The sequence below is a fragment of the Ptychodera flava genome, unplaced genomic scaffold, assembly GCF_041260155.1.
Source record: "Ptychodera flava strain L36383 unplaced genomic scaffold, AS_Pfla_20210202 Scaffold_34__1_contigs__length_2629520_pilon, whole genome shotgun sequence".
In the NCBI taxonomy this organism is placed as follows: Eukaryota; Metazoa; Hemichordata; class Enteropneusta; family Ptychoderidae; genus Ptychodera; species Ptychodera flava.
Window position 1 is genome coordinate 2,215,329 of NW_027248356.1, and position 22,213 is coordinate 2,237,541.

A 22,213-nucleotide genomic window follows, 5' to 3' on the forward strand; every position below is an offset into this window, starting at 1 on the left:
AGCAGTAGGAAGCATTATACAGTCAAAGATTGGAATTTGACAACCTTTATCGGGTGCTTTGCCTATCCGGTCAAATCTACTTTTTGGTACAGTGTATCTAGATGCATCACGTCAACATAGCTGCAACATTAAATTTAAATTTTACTATATTCATAGATTGTTAACGAACATGTTTTATCTTTCAAAAAAATCGCCAACGTAACCTAGATACAGTGTTTACATCGGTCGTAGCGGTCCCTGGCAACCTTTGACTAGAGTTCCGACGACCCTCTCCCTTTAAGGTGGTATGCGCCTCGTAAGTACAAAACATAAACTTTCGCTCAAATTTTACTTGAGAACTGTGCAAACCACTCATTTACAAATCAATTAGGCCTATAAAAATCCGAGTTCACCGTTCAAATTTTGGTACTAGAGAAACAAATTACCGAAGATTTTCCGTTATTCGAAATTCAAATGATCGCCATCCCTGTGTTAACTCTATGGCGTAAAATAAAATTTTCGATTTTCAAATAGCTTATACAGTGAAAGTTTTTCCCTACTCAAAGGGCTTCAAAATAAACCCCCACAAGTGGTAGTTCAGAAAAGAGTTGAAAAGGTTTGAGAATGCAAATATCTGACTCCGCTCGAAGTTGCACTACCTTAAACGGGGTGGTCGTCGGAACTCTACTCAAAGGTTGCCAGGGACTCCTACGAACGATGTAAATACTGTATCTAGGGTACGTTGGCGATTGATGAAAGTTGAAACATGCTTATTAACGATGAATATCGTAAACTTTATATGTTGCAGCTAAGTTGAAGTGATGCATATAGATATCATGCATGAAACACATCGTTTATAAACAAGAATGTAGCACGTCGCGCAGTTCCGCACCCCTTTAAGTGACTGTCTGATTCAAAAACAAATTGTTCTCGTTGACGTTAATAGGGCGCAAGGAAATAGGATAGGTTGGTCGGCAACGTTTTTATATTTGTTATTCGGGAGTGACCAATCACAAACAGCACAATCTTGCAAAATCATGCGAGATTATTTCAAATGTGAAACAAAGCTTCGGGTTGCTAGGATTTTAAAGAGGGTAAGTCAAATTATCTGAAACTCAAGCTTTTCGCTTGGCCTGAGTGATTGATGAAAAACAAGGTCACTACATTGCAGTTTTTAAAACCTTTAATTCTGAAACCCAAAATGAACCAACAATGTCTGTACAATATAGCTATAGCAAATTACAGCGAAGACTACACTGAGACTTTGAATAAAGTAAAGAAAAAGGCCTTGAATGGACTTTCACATATAGAGTGGTATGCAAATTAACTTATAAATCAATTTTTTTCTTTTAAAATCTCACTACTGTTCAGATTCAAGTCGAAATCTATTGTCTGATTGAGGAATGAAATCGATTGTCTATAAAAGATTGAATAAAATCACTACAAAATCTATAAAAAGTCTATAAAGTCGATTGTCTATGAAATAAACGATAAAACATTCATAAAATGATTGTCTATCATCGTACAAACAAAAGCTAATTGACATTATTCAGCGCTTCTGGAGTGAAACTAAAAATTGAACATGGAAAGAAACTTATAAAATGCTCCGGATCTTAATAAAATTCCTTTCCGGGACAATTTTAAAACTTTGTGATTGCACAATACACCGATAAAACATCTTCAAATACAATAAAGAGGGATCGATCCTACATATATTAAATAAGAAAACTCATAAAAACAGCATTGAATGTTACAGCAATAACAGCAAATCAACATCGGATGAAATAGAAGGAAGGGTAAACAAGGGAAAAAAGAGAAAATATAACTTTGGACGCAAACTATCACTTCTGGAAGGCTAGAGTGTTGCTGAATAAAAACTTTGGCTTTAAATGAACTAATGTTAAGATCTTTTCACGAGAAAACATTGTTGATTGAAATTGTTGATTTCAAGGATTGGTTGAAAATATGCTCTGTTGCAAGATCACAACCAAATGTTTTATGTGTATATCTCCCGATTAGACCTTGCAGGAAGACTTAAGTACCGCAGAGGGCGCTGTCTATTACGCCGTTCAGAAAACTGTATGATCGCTGATTTGATTATTCTGCTCCGCACGTCAAAATGATCACCGCGATAAAATGCGAATGGAAAGGAGTATGGTAAAACATTTTCATGGAGGAATGTTTACATTTTCGCCATTACGATTGGATCTGAAACAATACGTATCACTTCTCTACTTTCCATCGTGCTTCGGCTAATTCTTTACAACTAAATCAAAACATTCTATGCCTTGACTTTCACCCTTGAGCTCTTACATTTTGTCTGCATATCGGTGAAAAGCAGTATATTCGCTTGTCCCTATTCTCGGAGGTATTGATGACGTCATAGTGCTGACCACGTTTTCAGACTTTTTCGAACAGCGACGCATGCTCTTTGCACAAGTACATCTGGTGATCACCCTGGACAACTCGATGCAGATTTGTAAAGTGACACACATCTGCACTGCTTTGGAACAAGTGCGTAAACTCAAACTTGGTCAACCTTGGACGTGACCTTGACAGACTACCGATGCCTTCTGTTATTGTTTTCTCAACCTCTGAGAGTTTACTGATGGCAAGCTGTAATTGAACTGTATCTGCGCTGTTGTCATGACTACCTTCACCATCGACGCTCACTCTCTCAAGAAACTGTTTTACACTTTCGAGGTATTTTTCAAACGTCTCTTCGAAGGCATGTATATTTTGTAATTTGTAACCTGGGTGATCAACGAGATGATAGCTCTCAGGACACTCACACAAGAAATGCAGACGAGAATCTCGTTTTTTAAGAAAACCACTCTGTGATGGTGGGATGATGAAGAGACGCGGATACTCGAAGACATCGTTGGTCTTCGAAGGCATGTAGGAGCTGCGATGACTATCGTCAAACTCTGGTTTGAGCACATCTTTCCAAGAATAGAAAGTGTGCTCAGAGATTTTGGAACACTGGTAGGCGGTGTCTGAATTATTTAGAAACCCTGGAGTTGGATTGCTTGTGAAAATGCATGTAGGACAGGCCTGTTTGAAGTGCAATTCGAGGCCTTGACATTCTGACTTCCCTGCCAACTCTTGGATCATGTGATCAAATTCGTTCAAAGCACAGCAAGGATATTGGCCCTTGACTGTGACTGCGATACTACTAATATAGGGTATGACCTTAATTCGGAAAGCATGGCGAAGTGAATGTACTTCATTTGGTTTCGGGTCCGTGTGTAAGCTGCACGGTTGAAAGGACCGCTTTACTTCATAAATTACATTATTTCTGAGTATATGTAGAGTACCCCGGTGCTGACCGGCACCCATGACAATACCATTGAATAATTTGTACACGGCAAAACCGCAACTATAGAGATAACTCATCGTTTTCTCGCGGGCTTTCAGACGCCGTGGCCACTGAGACGAGTTTGGTTGACGGCTGCTTAATTTATGGATAAAGATGAGATCCGACGTATTTCCTACCTCATCTGCACTCGTCCCATTCGTGTTAGAAGCTTTCCTCTTCCGGGGGACACAAAGCTCAGCTTTCCTGAATAATTTTATAGCACTGTTAAATTGAGACTCATCTCTATTTTCACTTTGCCTGATGTCATGCAGCTGTTCGACCGTCAAGACGCCTTTCTCATCAACTTCTCTGTAAAGCAACGAGAACAGACTGAGCAGATAGGGAGGATAAATACAGAAAATTGAACTGGATTTGCTGCCTTCATGCTGTGGATTGTCCATTTTAATAACAGCGCCCTCAGCGGTTAGGTATTCCAGAACTTCTGACACGTTATCTTCTATCCCAATGTCCTTTGCAAGTTGCGAGAACTCAGTAAACGACAATATCGGACGTTCCGTCTTCTCACGGCCCAACGTTATTTTGAGTGAATTCCAATTTTCGGGTAATGTTGGTCTCAACGAAACCAAATTGAGCACATTAGTGGAGAGGATTTTTTTCAACCTCACCAAGTCACGGTGCTTCTTGCTCTTCTCATAGGATAGTTTGCGAGGAATCTCGCAATAACCGACGATGTGGGGCAACATTGGAATATTGTTTGCCGCAACGTTCGAGGACTTTCTCTGATCCTGACGTGTTTTAGCGATATCCTTGGAAAAGTTACCGATGTTTGACGCGCTTTGAGAAGGGTCGCACAAACAACAATACTGACATTCTGACCAATCAACAGCTTCTCTGTGTTTTTGATAACACGTCTGAATCAAGTCGTTCACCTGATCTAGCGAATCCTGCATTGCAGATCTTCTCTTTAACTTTTCATCGTAGGTACCGACTAAGATAACGCGAGAATTCGGTGCACGTGATTGAATAGCGTTAAGCCAGCGAACAAGGCGTCCGCGTTCATCGACAGTATTCCAAAGAGGTGGGTTGGGTGAAACCGTAAATTTGTCCAAATCAAACGTCGCAACATACAGCTTATTGCTAGCAAAGAACAAAGATCTAACCTCTAGACTCTCAGTATCTACATCTGCCGATTCTGTGCCGTGTTTTGGCAGGGTAGTCTGGTTGACATTAAGGTGCACAGAATTCTTTCCCTTGCCGACAACCATATCACTAAATATCTTGCGAAGGGCGTCCTTTGTTTCATTTTCGGGGCCCACTACATCTACACTCACATTTTTATTCGGAATTTCCCTCGAATCTCGGAAAGGCTGCAGGTATGCCTTGAGCGCCCTTGGGTTTCCGAACTTTTCGTGGTGCACGTTTGTGATTGGGTTATCTCGAACCAGGACGTTGTCAATGCGCGCTAACGAAAGTGGTAATTTTTTAATTTTATTATCAGAGGCGATCAGAGATGTCAAATTTGGCACAGTGCCAATATCTTCCTGCAATTTTGTCAGACCGTTATTATTCAGGTACAATTCCGCAACTTGACATTCTATCTTAATGTATCTATCTTGTTTAGACTTGCTAAAGCAATGGCTGATATTTATCGCATGCAAACTACCTGGGAACATAATAATAATTGGAAAACTTAATTTCATGGCGATAAAGGACATTACTTTAGCCCTTTCACTCAACCAAGTTTTAGCCATCCTTGGATGAATATCTTGTGTATTAATCAAACACAAACTCTTTGAAATTTGAAACATCTCATCTTTGCAGTCCAAAAGTTTTAAACTCATGTTACCCAAAATGAGGGTATCTATCTCATGACTTTTATCAATTTCTCTAAGACGAACCAACACGTCTTCATTGCGGAACACCATTATCGACACATATTTTACTTGTCCAAGCAGAGTGAGTAGGTCATCTTCATCGTCCACATCGATGACGTCATCTTCAGCCTCGGTAGTATGTAAAACATAGGCTACATTCTCAATGTTCAGAAGAGCATTCTGTCAAAGAGGATTGATGTATTGTTTATACCACAACAAACTTAAGAGCATTTTGGCAAAGCAGGAAACTGCCCAATGCAAATGTCTAGAGCAGTTCTTATAAACTCTAATCATGTGAGACAAATTAACAAATTGAAGGTGAATTTTTGTTAAAGATATATTTGCCTTACGAGACAAACTAGGCAAAACAAACTGCAAGCATAGCTATTTGAATGGTAATTTTTAACAGAAGCATCATCCTCACACAGGCTACTTACGACAAAAAAGTACAGAGTAATGTGGCATTGGAAAGTTGCTAGATGAGAAATAGAAAGTGGATTACTTGCATCAACATCATCAACATTATCAATCACTACTATCACCACTATTATCATAGCGGAAGTACTTGTGATTTTCATCACTTCTACTACAACAACAACAACAACTACTACTACTACTACTACTACTACTACTACTACTACTACTAGCGACATTTTCAAGTTTACCTTTGCGTTCATCGTGACGTAACAACCAGCTTGTAGAAGATAAAATAAGATTTTGATCTTGTCTTTAGAATCCTGGAAATAAATAAATAAATAAATAAAATAAATAAATAAATAAATAAATAAATAAATAAATAAATGATTTCTGAACAGATTGAACGTAAAATGGTGTAAATTATATTAACACTGAAGAGTAAGCTCATTTAGTAAACCTCTTTCATGCCTGTATGTTTGGTACTTCAATAACGTCTTTACACGTTTTACCTTGGGAAAGTCAAGTGCCAGACACAGTGCAGTTTGGTTACCCTGTAATAAAGGAAATACCAAAGGAAGACGTTGAAATTCACATAACATGATAAAGTGAAACTTGTTTTAAAAATATGAAACACATAATTGCAAAAGTAAAATTTCTATCAAACTGTATTCGGCCAAAATAAGCGAAATATCCATCCGGTTGCTGACGTAAAAAAGAAACCATATCCATTGATTTTTTCATCAATTCTGTAATCATGTTGAATCACAAGAGGGGATAATATTAGGGTTCAAACACAATGTTTTTTTTTCATAGCAGCAAAACTGCTCTGCTATTATGTGTGGTTCTCCAGAAGGCTGAATTTTATGAGAATCCAAAATATGGTAGATACATGGACGACTGTATACTGCTCACCTTATTGATTACATTTTTATCAACACCCTTGTGCAACAGAAGTTTGACCGCTGCAGATTGACCGTGTCTTGTTGCCACGTGTAACACCGTGTCACCATTCTGGAAAATGAAAATCCATCATTAGCTTTCACAACAACAATATGTCAAATGACTATGTCAAATATTCTGATAACAAGAATATTTACCATTCAGTTATGTCCGGCTAACGTTCCTGTGTGCGTTCTTTGCAATAACTTTTTACTTTACAAACATTCAATTTTGTAAACAAAGTTATACTAATATAGCTAGAGTATTTTAAAATCTAACCAGTTAAAAACTAATGACAAACACGATTTTAAGATACGTACCTCATTTTGGGCACTGTTCTTGATCTTTGCTGACCACAACATCACAGATAGACATTTGCAAGATCCCAACTCCGCAGCCATAAAGAAGGCTTGAATGCAGTCCTGTTAAAATTAATTTTGTGAAATATGATGCAGTCAACAATTCATGTCCATCTCTTGCAAATACATCAACTTTACCTTCTGTATTTCCCATTTTTACATTCCACAGATAAATGTATACTGAGTGCATGGTTTTCACTTCGAACGCTGCATTTTGACAGTATTTGCAGGAAAACTAGGATGTCCAGGATTTTGTCGTAGTTCATTTAGAATGTTATCTTTTCAAGTTACCTTAGCTTGGTTTTCTGTCACAGAGTTACTTTCCATCAAAATCCCAAGAACTTCTGAATGATCTCCTTTCACAGCAAGGCGAAGTAGCGCTTGATATTCCTGCAATCAATAAATCGCAAAAGTGTATTTTACATGTTTAATGAAAGTCACTCTAGTAAAGTTACTGTTTCATAAAATGTTTGGCTTTTAATAAGGGAACTTAGGGATGTCATAGATACAATATAGATTCTTGCAATCTTCATACAAATCTAACAAATCTAACTTTTCATTGTCTCTTCCCTCGTTTATATGGTTACGACGTAAAATTATGCTACGGTCTTAAAGCCGCGTTGAAGTTACGTAGAGCAATCAAATTAAAAGGTGTGTAATGTAGCCTAAATGACGTATCACCTCACACCACATACAAAAAGCACAAGAAGTCTGGTACATGTTGTTTTGATAAACACAGTATGCTTACATTGTCTTTCACGATCTTCAATCCTTTCAACTTTAGAAGGATTTCGACGATTTCTGCATGGCCAGACTGAATCGCCACATGGAGGCACGTTTCACTCGACTGTTGAAGAAAATAGCATTGAATAATGAAGACACGAGCTTAGAGCTCTCTCTCTCTCTCTCTCTCTCTCTCTCTCTCTCTCTCTCTGCCATATTTCAAGTAATATAAAATAAAGATGCTCAACGTTGAATATTTCCTGTCAATGTATTAGCTGGTATTATTACAAAATTTTCTACGATCTGTTGAGTGCCAGAAAAGGCCATGATATCTTTACATATTTATTGACAGTCACTTTAGTAAAGTTACAGTTTCATAAATGTTTGACTTTGGTACAATGACATATTGATTGATTGTCCTACCTCGTTCCTATGGACAACGTTTGCCTTGTGTTTCAGTAAGAATTCTACGCATTTACTATGACCGTTCTTTGAAGCGAGAATCAACGCGGTGTTTCCATCCTGGGTATAAAAATCATGGGTATATAAATAATAATTATTAGCATAAAAAAGTTTAGGACCGTAATATTCGGTATATTATATTTCAGTATAGATCGGTGTAGTATATGAGGGCAGGCGATACTGGCAGCACTTTCGGAAGTATATCGAATAGATATCAAATAATGTCGAACAATTTCTTGCAATTCGAAGTCAAAGTATATGGGAAATGTAAATATAACTTTTAAGACCTACATGATAGACGAGAGATTTAGCTGAGAATGACAAAATCACAATTGAAAGACGTTTCAAGGATATATTATATCGCACAGAAAATATTATGCTCAACTGCATAATCACCTCATTAAAACAGTCGATACCTAAACCTGTCTTTAGAAGATGATCGAGGGAATGGACTTCGCCCTTCTCAGCCGCAGAGAGTAATGTACCTCGGAAATCCTGCAAAGACAAGGCATTGTGTTGAAATATTACAAGCGATGTGCTGACTGCACCACGTCTACATGTGCGACTTGCTTACAGGTAGTATAGACATCAGTGCACTATTTGGTAAGTGCTACAGTTGCAATTTTGCTCAACTTTTCCCGTATATATGGTAGCCTCATGCATATTACACAGGCATGTCACATGCCTATCACTTGTGTGTCTTGACATCAATGTAAACCTAGGCAATCAACACAGAACTTACCGAAATCAACATTAAGTTATTGTAACTTTTGCAATAACTAAATATTAATTTTGACAAATTAAACTAACATTCAATGTTGATTATAAAAATTACAGCAATCCTTTCATTTCATCCAGAGAAAAGTTGTTCGCATCACCCGCATGATATGGGAACAAAAGGGAAATTAGTGAAGAAGAATACAAAAAAAAAAAACGTTTCATATCAAACATCAGGTACTTAGGGAGCCCGATGTCTTATGCAAAATGCGAAACTTTCACACAAACAGTAAAACGAACAAGAACGAATTACTGTTTAGAAGAGCTGCTATAGCGGAATAGCATATAAGTTTTGGACATTTATAACTCACAAAGTGGATACAGATAGCTGAAAGTACTTAACGGTGAGATTTGGTAGAGTAAGAGGGGAATTTATGCATACCAAGAACTGACTACCAGTAATGTCATCTTGATGTTCTGGTCTGTCATTGATAATCGATGAATCCTCTTGCGCATCAGTGAACTGCGATTGACATTCTAGACTGTCAAGAGCTTCTGACACGTCATCGGCGTGTCCATCGTCTTGTCTTTCATCAGTACCAACAGTATCACTCACTTCGTCGTCAGCACGTTGGTCGTTTGTCTGCTGAAGATAATATGATAGAAGAATGTTCATGACTTGCAAAACATGTTGGATAAACAAGTCTAAAGCAGTAAAAGGATTACATATTTTTTGGAAAAGGACCAGAGATACATTTCTAGCTCACATGCATGATAATTTGGATTCGCAACAGGTTGGATGAAATTATCCGTGACGCTGAAGTCGCTAAAAAATGGATGCAGTAAATGGGTTTCGGTAAATATAAAGGTCTAAGGAATTTTCTTAAAAGTGCATAAGACAACTTTTAAATTTTACAAGACTCGACGGAGAGCTTATTACGTAACCATATTAACACAACGACGATACAACACTTGCTATAATGTACTTCAACTCCTAGTGAACTCACTATGCATGGACATCAAATACATGCAATTACTTACCAGTGGCTTCAACACACTGTCGCACTCGTTTGTGCCTTTTTCTTGTAATAGCTCATAATCAGAGTCGACTCCACTTTGGTCAGCCAGTTGGTGACTGTAAGTGACCTCTCCTGGCCGAGCTGGTTTACCGTCGGCAACAGTAGACCCTTCATCATGTTTGAAAGCTGAATCACAATCGGCTGCCACTGTCTCTACCTCCTTTCCAAGACCGCTATCATATGTCTCATAATGTCGACTACCATTGACTTTGCCTTCAGTTTTATGAACGGTATCTGTGCGAGTTAAATTGAATATCATTAATAAATAGTATATATAAATCACAAAACATTAATGAGTTAGCTGATATATAAACAAACGTTAACCTACACTAACGGATATATGGAAATGCAATTAACATTCCAAGCGTTTGTCTGACTTAAAATTTGACTAATTGATATCCGTCTGTCTGTACTCTTTTTATATCAGATTGTACGTTGATTTGATTAAATGTGACTATTTGTAAGAAATCCCTGCCAACAAGTTCACTTGGGTTAGCTACAACAGCGCTCCACCCTAGCGGAATATGCAGCATAAGCCAATGTAGTAATACTTACATTCCTGCAACGTTTTTTCACACTTATCCACCAAATCTATCAGGGGACGCCTATTGATACTCTGCAAAAGCTCTCTCAGAAATTCAAGATTTGCTTCCGATATAATGCCACACTCTTCCAAACATTTGAAGATGTCCTGCGGTGTTTGTAAACTTTCAATTGTACGCTTTGCAATTTGCCGACCACATATTAAGTTTCTTAGTTTGTGTTCTTCTTCTCGATCTAAGTTGTCGCTCAGCTCCTTGTACAGGAGAGATAGAGGATGTAGCCCAAAGTCAGCCATTACAGCCAGAAGAACATAGAAATTAAACCTAAAACGAAAATATTATATGTCATCACATATAATCGTCACTGACGAAGATTATAAGCAATCCTATGCAAGAGATGGGGGCATCCGTAATTTGTAATTTTTAGTACAGATCTGTGATGACACGGATCTAGTTTGGAAGTTTACAAATCTAAATCGCCCTTTCTGGATGCAGCCGTCCTTATTGCTGACGTAGATGTCTTACTATGTCATATTAATTGCCTCTCAAATAATTGCACATGATACTTAGCGCCACCAAGCCTTTGTTTCAGGCTCCTTGACAAGTTTCATCTAATTTAGTCACAGTCCTTCTACGTGTTGAGAGACTGTGATTCGGTAATGTTCCTGAACTCTGTGTGTCTCCGTCCAGTCTGCTCGACTGTCAATCATTCAATTCATTACACGCTACCTCAGTCAAGTAGGCAGTTACCATCGGTCTGGCTGAACCACTTTCACTTCCGGTGCCCAAACGGTCTGCAAGTTTACAAACCAATCCTTTGCCCCGGAAGCAGACTGGGAGAGACCCCTCGCCTAATACGAGATAGAGTTGTTTTTGTTTACCAAGTTATCGATTCAGTGTTTATTTGTGGTTAATTTATTGTCCGTTTACACTTTTACCATTTTCTAAGTGCACTTTATTTTTCTGCTATCATTCATAGTTTATTTCTGAAGATCGTTCAAGTACAGTGTATTGCTTCTTAATTCGTTCATAATGAATATTGTTTTTGGCTCACATCCTGCCTAGCGGCATGTACTTACAATTACAAAACGGCCTTATTGTCAAGCGTTTAAAAGGAACTCATCAAACACAAAACAAAAATTACTATTGAGACGTCCTATAGAAATTGTTTGCAATGAATTGTAATTATGAAAATAAATGCGCTGTTTACGTCGCTCATGGATAATTGTAGCGTGTGAAAAATAGGGCAATAGAACCGCCATTTATCGTCTAAGTAGTTTACTCAGCTGTCTTTGAATAGTCTAGGGTGAGCCACTCAAAGGTCGGTACACAAATAATGACATCATGTCTATATACGTAGGTGACCTTATTCTTGGTACTGTCTCAGGGTACAATTACGAGGTAAACAAAGAAAGATTTTAATGCATGTTTACGGTTAGGTCAAGGAAGGGCAAACCGCTAATAAACAGAGAACAATATCTCCGGCCGCGGAACTGCTTTGATTCAAGACTATCAAAAGTCTGTAGTATCTCTGTGCTGTTCAGCGCGCTTGTCATGCCATTAACAGAATTGAGTAGCTCCCCCTTATTCTGTCAAAATCCCGCAGATGTTTTGGTTCCTACGTGCGGCGGGCCAATTTAGTAAATCTGTTTGCAAAGTTTCATATTCCGGAGAACTTATTTGTATTTTGTAGGAAAAATCGATGCCGTTAAGTGCACAGAAACTCCAAACTGATGAAAATGGAATGGTAACAAGACTGTTTATCGTTAATTTACACTATGACGCAGTTCAAAATCTAACTGTGGTACGTCGCTATCATGTAAACATGGCGACGCCGCCGCCGTTCTCATTGCTTTGCCATATATTAACATAGAAACGTTTGTATTCTTAATAGAGTACAATACATACATACACCTTACCTTGATTCCGCATTAACTTTGGCGATGTATCTGGCAAACCGGCCAGCTATGTGCAGCATTTAACTCGCTTCGTTGACCATCTAACGGCAACTTAACAGTATACGAAACAGCGTTAAGGCTTTCGGCTGCTAATATTGAGTATGACGTCAATCTAATTCCAGGTATACCCTTTCTGTGTAAAGTCAATCATCGACCAGAATCAAACGAACACCCTGTATGTGTCATCATACACGGAAATGAAATGCAATGCTATGATTCAGAATATCTGAAGTGGTAGGCTGACAATTTGTCCATATTATGGATTCTGCAATGGACGACGATAAGCGAACTAAACGGGTATATTTTAGGTCAACTTGGTTGATCGTTACTGTGGAAGTTAATAATTAAAGGGACAAAGTCGGCCATTTTTTTATGAATTTTGTGTGATACGAGACACTATTTATATTGATTGACATGTTGAAAGATACTGAATGAATAGGTGACCATGCATATATTCGACCGCGATTTTAGACACGATCAATGAAACCAACGCGAGAAAGAATAAATGGTCATGGTCATTAATTCTATCTATTCTATGGTTGCATTTAATTTGTCTAAAACCGGGGTTGAATATATGCATGATCACCCATTCATCCATCTGTCAGCATGTCAAACAGTATAAATAGTGTCTCGTATCAAATAAAATTCAAGAAAAATGGCCGACTTTTCCCCTTTAACTTGTCAAACGGTAGAAAATTTACTACAATAACCATGCAAAACAGAAAAACCTATAAATATGACACAAGTGACAATCAGAACTTGCCTCAAATTTATTTTTCTTTTAAAGGCTAATTCATAAGGTCGGCGCAAATACATTTTTAAAAATGTTATTTCCCATAAACACCACTTCAACATATTCGATGTTAAACGATAACTATTTTTGATTCGCAAATAGCACAACAAAGGCCTGGGAAATTCCCACTTCTAATTTTTCTCAGAGCTCAAACAATGAACCGTCACGTGGTTTTGCTTTATTGAAAATGGCATGTCGTTGAAACAAATACTTAATTGTTTCGTGACATAATCAATATCACAATGTTTTGGCGAAAATCCACCGTCTCTCACAAATACAACTCGCTCTGTCTTTTACCATTTTAAAAATTGTGCGAAAAAATATCTTCTTGTGAGTCACTCGTCACTCGTCGGATATATGTGGACGAATGGGGAGAGGATGAAGACGACGAAATATTTTTAAAGCATTGTTCGCGAGGCAACTTTATTGAGATGCAGATGTTTAGCGAAGCAGCCATTGATATGACTGTAATACTAATAGCTGAAAATACTGCAGCAGAGATGTAAAAGACTACTCTACAAAGTCTAGGTACAGATTTTTACTTTTGAAAAGTAACAAAATAAACACCGTAAAACGATCATTATTTCTCGAGTTTTGTCCAACCATTCCGTACAATGCACTCTATATTTAACATATGTTTATCCGTTTGAAAAATATTTCCGGTGAAAGCTCCGTATGATATCATAAGTCAGTTGGAGGTCATAGGTCAAAAGGTTCAATGTACCATGAAATACAGAATACCAGTAGACATTTCAGGGAACTTTCCTGAAGAAGTCTGATATTCTTGGCATTTTGAATATTATTTTGTATGCTTTATCAAAGAAGCATTTTGTAGCTAATTTAAATGATGTATAAAACTGTATCTTGTATGTCTATATTTCGTTAAATGAGGATACATGTATATAAGAATGTCCTTGTCTTAACTTATTCCCATTGTATCGAATATGAAGTATTGAATATCTGGGTAAATATTCGAATATTTTATCAAAGACACAGATATCGGCTAAAACACATGTAGTTCACGCCGTGAATGTTCCGAGCCAGTGGATTCATTCACCACCGCGTCACAGTGGCATCAATGTCCACTATCGTAACAATGGTTTCATCCATGGAGTGGCGATTCATCGATATCGACATCATCCCGCTATAGGTTTGGTAGTCGTGTGCCTGCTCTTACGCCCTCAGTCTCAGGCCGGAATCCATACCTGTCGCCATGACGATGGTTGCCCCGGTGATAGAGGATGCGTCGTCCGAGCAGAGAAATGATACTGTCCCCGCACATTCCTGTGATTCGCCAAATCTGCGTTTAAAGTAAAAATTCGTTTTACAGCTTACTGTGATTTACGCATGAAAATGATGAGGAACACTTTTAGCTTCTAAGGGAGCGTTCAGTTACTACGACAGGAGGTGGGCCTGCAAATTCTTCTTGTGCATCAGTCCAAATGAATGACTCTCTCCCATAGCCCCTCCCCCCAATTGTTGATCCCCTTTTTAAGATGCATGGCAAATTCATGACATTCATATTGTTCGAGTAAGTATTGATCCAAAAAGGGTAAGATCTCTTATGCTCTGTACGCTGTGTCTTGGAAGGTTCCAAAAGTTCTTCATCACTTGTGCTGCTGTCAGTTTCATAGATTACATCATCATCGTCTTGCTCGGCTAAAACCTCTGATATGTCACTGCACCGTAATGCTACCTGAAGGATACTCTACTATATAGTCCATACACATATTTATATATTTCTTCCTTATTGCTAATAAACATTAATAACAAAGTCGTTTTCATTTATATTCCAGCCTTTGTGTTTAGTTACTTAGATAAATTTTGTATATCTTTCCTGAAAACTGGTCAGATATCAACAGTATAGTGCTATGCAACAACACAAAGGGAACCATTCAATGTATGCCAGGTTTCAGTTTAACATAAGCTTGCACCTGATCATAGCCTTGCCTCAGCCAAAGGCTGATGGGAAATGTTCATACGCCCTCAGCGAGCTCACTTCAGAGGAAGACAAGCATAGAGTTGCCGAGGAAAGATGTTCGTGTGACAGTTAATACAAATACTTTTATTCAGTCGATAGTGAAAAGATTTGAGAGAATGAAATCATGCAGAGAATAATTTTTATTGCCCGGAATATTTTTGTACACTGAACTGCTTATGACGGGATGAAAATCAAGTCAGCCCCTCTGTGTTTTTTTGAAAAATACAAGACCCCTTTGCAGTTTTAAAATTTAAGGTGATCCCCCGGCCGGGATTTTGCCAGCCTACCCCGGCCTCAATAACTGAACAATACTGTGGCAGTCTCTGCAGCACCTCAGACCTACTGCAAAATGACTTGGACTCTGAACTCTGCTCGTTGGGAACCGCGATGCGTTAACAGAATCAGGCAGAAATCAAACGGGTACCGCTAGAGGGCGTCAACAGACACGTTAAATTGCTTGATTCGCGTTGTGTTGTCCGGCCCCGTTCTAGTCAATGAACTACACAATATTGATTTGCTAAATTTTAATACAGGCGTACTACCATGGAGGAAGCATAGGAACTTAAGGGAAAATGTGAAAAGGCAAATAAAACAATATCTTCTCAACCATTTACCCAAAACACAGCTGGTTACAACTTCTAATGCAAAACTTTCAGAATGGTTTTCACACGATGTGGCAATTTCAACCGTATAGTCAGATTTTGCAAAATGCGAGGATGTAATGTCTGGTTCAGCGCATATTATATAGCTTGTCGACTTTGTCAAAGTTTCGTCGGGACGATCGTACCGAAATTCTATAGTGCTGTGAGCTGCCACAGTGGTGCATGCAGCGATGGGATGACGCGAATGAAACTTAGCTAGACTATCTCCGTGACTCACAAATCCAAATTTGGAAGTGTGGAAATCCGACGACAATAGCTGAAATTATACTGTTGACATTTCAAAACAAAGACAAGAGCTGTTACAGTAGCTGAGTATCAAAATTACATGGTTCCCGTGGTTAACCTTGACACACTGACGCACGATAAGAGAGAGAGAGAGAGAGAGAGAGAGAGAGAGGGAGAGAGAGAGAGAGAGAGAGAGAGAGAGAGAGAGAGAGAGAGGGAGGGACAGCTAACCCATGAACGTAAAGAGCTTCCTTTGTCTGGCGTGTTGTAAATATCGACTACCCATAAGTATGACCCTTTCATTAATTAATGAAACTGACAAAGATGATCCTTATGAGAGCAGTATGCTACAGCAATATGTTTGCGTTCTTCTGTGACGGACGAGGTAAGAGATTAGCTAACTCTCTGTAGTATTTTTAAAGTTTAGCGGCTAGTGTACAGATACAAGAGCACTTTCATCGGCAGCTCTACCAGTTCTGAGAATACTGAAATTGCTCCTTGGCAACCACAGTCTGCAAGTTGGCTCATCATCTATGCGGTACAAACACTTTAAGCTCTTAATTTGCGATGAAAACAAAATCAACCACAGATACTTCAGGTAGTTCGCGCCTCGAAAGACTTGAACTTTTTTCTCAAAACTTCCTCAAATGAACTTTCAAACGTTCGGTTCGTTTAAAAATATGGAATAAAAACTTGAAAATCGAGGGTCACCGTGCATAATTTGTACAAGAAAAATAAATTACCCAATATTTACCGACACTTGAAATTCAAAATGGCCGCCATGCTTGTGTTATCTCTATGGGAGAAAGTACAATTCCCGATTTTCACAAAACTATGCCAGTAAAACTTAGGCTCTATAAGCTCCAAATGATGAGGCCCCCCTCCCCAAGTGATAAGTCAAACGAAAATTTGAGAAGTTTGAGAGTCCGAATAACTGTCCTGGAGCCGCATCCTGCCTTATTCGGTAAAAAATCGTGCGGTTTTCCAAGTGAGATTAATGTACACTTTATCTACACTTTAACTTACAGCCTTGGTTGAGCCATTCCTGTTTTCTTGTGTGTGATAAAATCATTTTCAGTCATCTGGAAAGGTCAAAAGAAAAAAAAATGCTGCTGATAAGTGTTTTAAAAGATAGATCACAGGTTCAGATTTCAGGCGTATCGATTTTGTTCGTTGTCGATCATCCATTTGATAAATTGGAAATGATAAATGAAATCCATTTTAATTTCATATTAACGGGATCAGAATAACAAATTGTCTCTGTGGGGAAAAGTGACTTGAAGAATGATTACTTACGATATTCCCGCATTCAGTTTTGACGAGTTCAGCGGCGACGCAGTTGATACGTACATTCCTCTCGGAGCATTGACGGACAAGTGTCTTCGTCAGGCCGACCAGTGATGTCTTTGATACGCCGTACGTTTCCAGTTGCTGAAATAATATAATGACAAGTGGTTCTCCTTAGTCGCTTTGACAATTCTTCATGAGAAGAAGTATGTATCTTTGTTCATGTTCAAGGTATTCCCTTTTATGTCATTTGTGAGCGCCGCATTAGGGCGCTGCTGATGTATCAATTAACGAGAAAACATCTAACAAAATATCAAACAAACACAAGTAAGGTAGTCTAGTCCCCTACCCCACTTCTATCGCTGCCTTCGCCCCAACTCTATGTTCAGGAATATTTTCGTGAGCAGCGCAGCCAGCGGTAGAAATAGGACAGGGGACCAGACTACATGTAAGGTAAACTGCTGCAACCGTGATCTGTGTGTAAAGCTATTCAATTGTACTGACTCAGAATCTTTCTCCATCACTGTGTCTCTCAAAACGTTAACACATCGTTTTGAAAAGACCCCGAAGAAATATCTCCACCATCATTAGTGAACAAACCAGTTTTTACGACAATAGAATGTTTCGAAGGAAGGGATCGGTACTTACCTGAAAAGGGACCAGTGCTGAATTCGATGTTATGAACACAATCGATCCTCCTCTGTGAATAGAACAACCAAAGTCACAATATAACTCTAATTCCTCATTTATCACTGCTATTTCCTTAGCAGCATCAGGTATTCTCAGAGTGAAGTAACACAACAGTATGCACACGACACTCAAGTTAATATTTCCCGTCTTGTCTCATATTTCAATTCAGTTATCAGTTCAAATACTTTACTGTCCACAAATACATGTGGAACTTTGCTTTCAGGCTCATCAAATTCATATTAAAATATTACAAATGGCAAGAACATTCGATAAAAATGGGCGCTGTCATACAGTAAAAAGGTTCAAACCAAACACGCTATAGCAACATAGACACAAAACATTGAAATGCTTGTACACTCTGAGAAGCAACAAAAAACTTACTGGAAGTTTGAAGCAACTACATCTAGTTTGAGTGTAAACTTGAAATTGCTAATAGAAGAAATTACTTTTTGAAGATGTTTTTCTTTGCACAAGCGATTCGATAACGCCTTCTAGCTTCTGGAAGTAACCATGAACAGGATGATCATGTTTCCTTTCTTTCTGTAATATGACGAAAATGTCTTTTACGCATGCACTGAAAGCATTGAGGGCGCTGTTTATCAGATGTTTTACTCACCGCATTGGTTCCATGTATGGCAGCGTTTCTTTCATCAGGAACGATGACCATTGTAAATTGGTGTTGAAAAGCTGTCAATGAGAAGTACAAATGTCCCGGTCAGTCTTAATTCCGGACAGATCTGACATTTATTTCGAAAACACAAGGGTAAAAAATTAAAAAAAAATAATTACCTTGTCCGATCTTGACTCTGACATCTAAGAAAGAGAAAATATGAAAGAAACAACCGGGTTACGATAGGCAGCACGATAACAATATTTCACGTTTGCATTGTGGACGTTGTCAATATGCCACATTTTGTTACGAAAAGGCCATACAGAAAGGAAAGTTCAACCGTGTTTTTTTTTGTTTTGTTTGATTTTAAGGCAGTCAAAGCTACTTGTCTCCTTATTTAATTTTATTTCGGATCAATAAGCTTTCGTATGTCGTCTGGTGGTACATATCGGTCGTCTGGTGGTACATATCGGTCATCTGGTGGTACATAAAGGTCGTCTGGTGGTACGTACAAGTCATACAGTGAATTTCATGAAAATACCGTGTCAAAACAACCAACGAAATCTGAGTTAGTCAAGAATGGGCAACAGTGATATTCTTCATCTGTCCTTGACCAAATGTATTAGAAAAGATAAGAATTCAATATATCGGCGGCGATAAAGAAAGACATACCTCAACGTAGGTGGCGTCATATTGTGGATTCAATGCAGTGTTGGCAACCAATATATCTATGCGCCCATGCTTTTCAGCCGTCTGTTTAAAAAAGTAATGACGATTTTACAGTTACTATATTATCTATTCCTTGAAAAATACCTACGTTCTTTAACTAAATGACTAGGCTATTTATGCACACGTATTTCAAATATCCACGTTCTTTAACTAAATGACTAGGCTATTTATGCACACGTATTTCAAACCGTCATACAAACATTTTTGCATGAATAATGGTTGACATGATACAAGCAAATAAGTATGTCTCGTACCTCAGCGCCCTCTACGCCTAGACAATGACTTCGGCTTGCCTTTCGCCTTGCTGCAACTAAGCCTCGCTTTTTTTTGAAAATTTCCTTGCCAGCATTACGTTGGAAGCACGTAAGTGAAATAAAAGAATGTAAATGTGATTTTTTGTCAAAAGTTATTTGCTGCGTTACAATAATACCAAACTACTTTGTGAGTAACAGGCTGCATAGCGACTATTAAGAACGTTAATCTATCGTCAACAAACTGCATCTTGGCCGAAGTATCAGACACGCAAAGTACAAATTTTAATTCTTACCTGTTTCAATAAATTGCTCCTGTCATCTGAATTTCCCACGTGACACGTCATGCCAGATACATCCAGGTTTTCAGCTGTCAACGATGCCAAAGCTTTATCCACGTGATCTTGACGTCGACTACTTATGATCACGTGGGCGCCATCTTCGGCCAATCGCTTCGCAATACTGTATCCTATCCTACAAAATATGAAGCAGAAAATTAACTTTATCCCAATATATATTTTGCAACTTGGGTACTTTTTTGCCTTTCGACGGTTAATTATATTTCAAGATGAAGGGATAGTTCTCTTGCTCTTAGAAAGTTTGAATCATTTTCTGCGTGTGACAGTAGGGGATTCCCCTGCAACTTCTTCTACAACTCAAAGTTTTGCTCGACGCTCCTACGTTTTCTTCAGAAGAAAACGTAGGAGCGTCGAGCAAAACTTTGAGTTGCAGAAGAACCCCACAAAAGTTTCTAGACTTGAGGATCAGGTGACGTCACTCTTTTGTGTTACTCGATAAGGATAGAATTTAAATTTCAACACGAATGCACATAATCTAGCGTATTCTTCTTGAACGTGAGCTTGGCTATAACTCTTGATATTTTCATCATTTTTTGGAAACAAAATTCGCCTTTTCTTTCCCCAGTGACATTTTCGAACACAAAATGTCACCCTTGAAAATACAGTACAGTTTGTCCACACCACAGAGTTATTGTTGAGAAATAAATAATAATTATAGTTATTTTGTGAATAACATCATGGGACATTATGTATATACACAGGGGATAGAAAAGTTGAATACCAGGTAGATCCACAATCTTTAGGTCGGAACAGAAACTATCTATACAGACAAAAACACATAAAAATTGCAGCTAATCGTCTTTTAAATCTTTAGTTGCAGTACACCAAAAATTGGTATCGCCTGATTTGCGTTCGATGGAATAGCATTAGGTAGTATGCACCTCGAAAGTGAAAGACTTCTCAAACTTTCCTAAATGAAACTTTCAACTATTCTCTAACCAAACCAACAATAAAAATCAGGGGTCACTGTGCAAAGTTTGGAACTGGCGAAACAAGTTAATCAACATTTTGCGATATTTGCAATTAAAAATGCCCGCAATTCCCTGTGTTAACTTTAGGGGTAAAAATTAAATTTTGGATTTTCGAAAAAGTAAGACGCTGGAAGTTTTTCTCTCTCCAAGGGCTTTAAAATGAGCTCCAAAAGTGATAGATCAGAAAAAAATTGTGGAAACTTTAGAGTCCGAATATCTGTCCCCGAGGCGCGTTCTACCTTAATCGCAAAAAATGGGTATTGCATATCATTTGCATAACTTCTTTTAATTTTTCTGCTTCGTCACCGTGACGCAGGGCATTGCGGTGTAGACATCCAGCCAAACAAATCATTAGGAGATAAAACACACAACAACAAAAAAACAAACATACAAAACGAGTAACGTTGATAAAAGTGATCAGAGACTGCGCCAACAGTCTGTAACTAGTACAAGGTAATGTTATAGATATCTAACAAACTAAAATGTTATAGATATCTAACAAACCTTATCAAACTACTCTACACTAATGATGGCGCTATCTTTAATTCATTAGGTTATCACTCTTCGATTTGATTGGTTTAGCACAGAATTATGCAAAGTCATGGCTTAAGTACACTGACCTTATTCGACGATTCTCTCCATGGCACGATGGCTATGTCATGGATTGTACTTACCAGAAATTAAACCAAATGTCACAGGCAAGTTAGATTTTATTTCTGTACAAAGGTCTTCAGCAGAAATCCATTTGGACAAATCACATCAATGGTCCCGTTCAAACTAAACAATAACAGTCAAGGTCAAGGCCGATTACACAAGGTGTTTTTTAGGTTCTTGGCATTTTTCCCCCAAAGTGATAAATGATGACAGTTTTCTTTCCCTTTTTTACTAACCTCTCTGGATTAAGACTTTCAGCAAACGTTATTTTTCACAGATTAATCCTTTTCAGCGTAAACTTATCTTGGATGTAAAGACTAAGGAAGTAAACTTTACAAAGACGTTCTATCAATAAGTTAAACAATCTCAGAGACCACTGCAGACAGTGTCTTAACTATACTTCTTTTGACAGACTATATTGAGAAATATACATACGAATGGGAGAAAGGTGGCATGAAATTCTTCAAGTATGGGAAGTTGCATCTTATTTGGCCTATCTAGAAATTTTCGTCGAGGAAAGATCATAAGATTAAAGAGAAAGACACACAAAGGTATGCACACAGAGAGACAGACACACAGCTAAGAACACAAGGACAAACACATGTGTGCACACACATAGCGACATACAGAGAC

At 38.2% G+C, this 22,213-nt stretch overlaps 2 protein-coding genes across 3 annotated transcripts; both read right to left on the reverse strand.

Moving 5' to 3' along the window:
- Nucleotides 1–1,144: 1,144 nt before the first annotated feature.
- Nucleotides 1,145–12,654, reverse strand: LOC139127694 (uncharacterized). Of its 2 annotated transcripts, none has more exons than XM_070693593.1 (13): nt 12,330–12,654; nt 10,424–10,734; nt 9,831–10,102; nt 9,232–9,435; nt 8,469–8,567; nt 8,034–8,132; nt 7,636–7,734; nt 7,179–7,277; nt 6,849–6,950; nt 6,502–6,600; nt 6,099–6,140; nt 5,838–5,909; nt 1,145–5,352 (listed from the first exon to the last, which is right to left on the reverse strand). In XM_070693593.1, exons 1-13 carry the CDS (start codon nt 12,386–12,388, stop codon nt 2,380–2,382), a joined length of 4,530 nt encoding a protein of 1,509 aa, XP_070549694.1. In that variant the 5' UTR covers nt 12,389–12,654; the 3' UTR covers nt 1,145–2,379. The 2 variants fall into 2 exon arrangements, with proteins under 2 accessions (XP_070549694.1, XP_070549695.1); XM_070693594.1 differs by having other exon boundaries at nt 9,232–9,432; nt 12,330–12,515.
- A 460-nt stretch (nt 12,655–13,114) lies between these two features.
- Nucleotides 13,115–20,065, reverse strand: LOC139127673 (dehydrogenase/reductase SDR family member 4-like). Its single transcript, XM_070693583.1, has 8 exons — nt 19,893–20,065; nt 19,289–19,369; nt 18,796–18,819; nt 18,623–18,693; nt 17,965–18,016; nt 17,326–17,460; nt 17,056–17,111; nt 13,115–14,461 (listed from the first exon to the last, which is right to left on the reverse strand). The coding sequence occupies exons 1-8, from the start codon at nt 19,941–19,943 to the stop codon at nt 14,335–14,337; spliced, it is 597 nt and encodes a 198-aa protein (XP_070549684.1). The 5' UTR covers nt 19,944–20,065; the 3' UTR covers nt 13,115–14,334.
- Between the last annotated feature and the right edge of the window lie 2,148 nt (nt 20,066–22,213).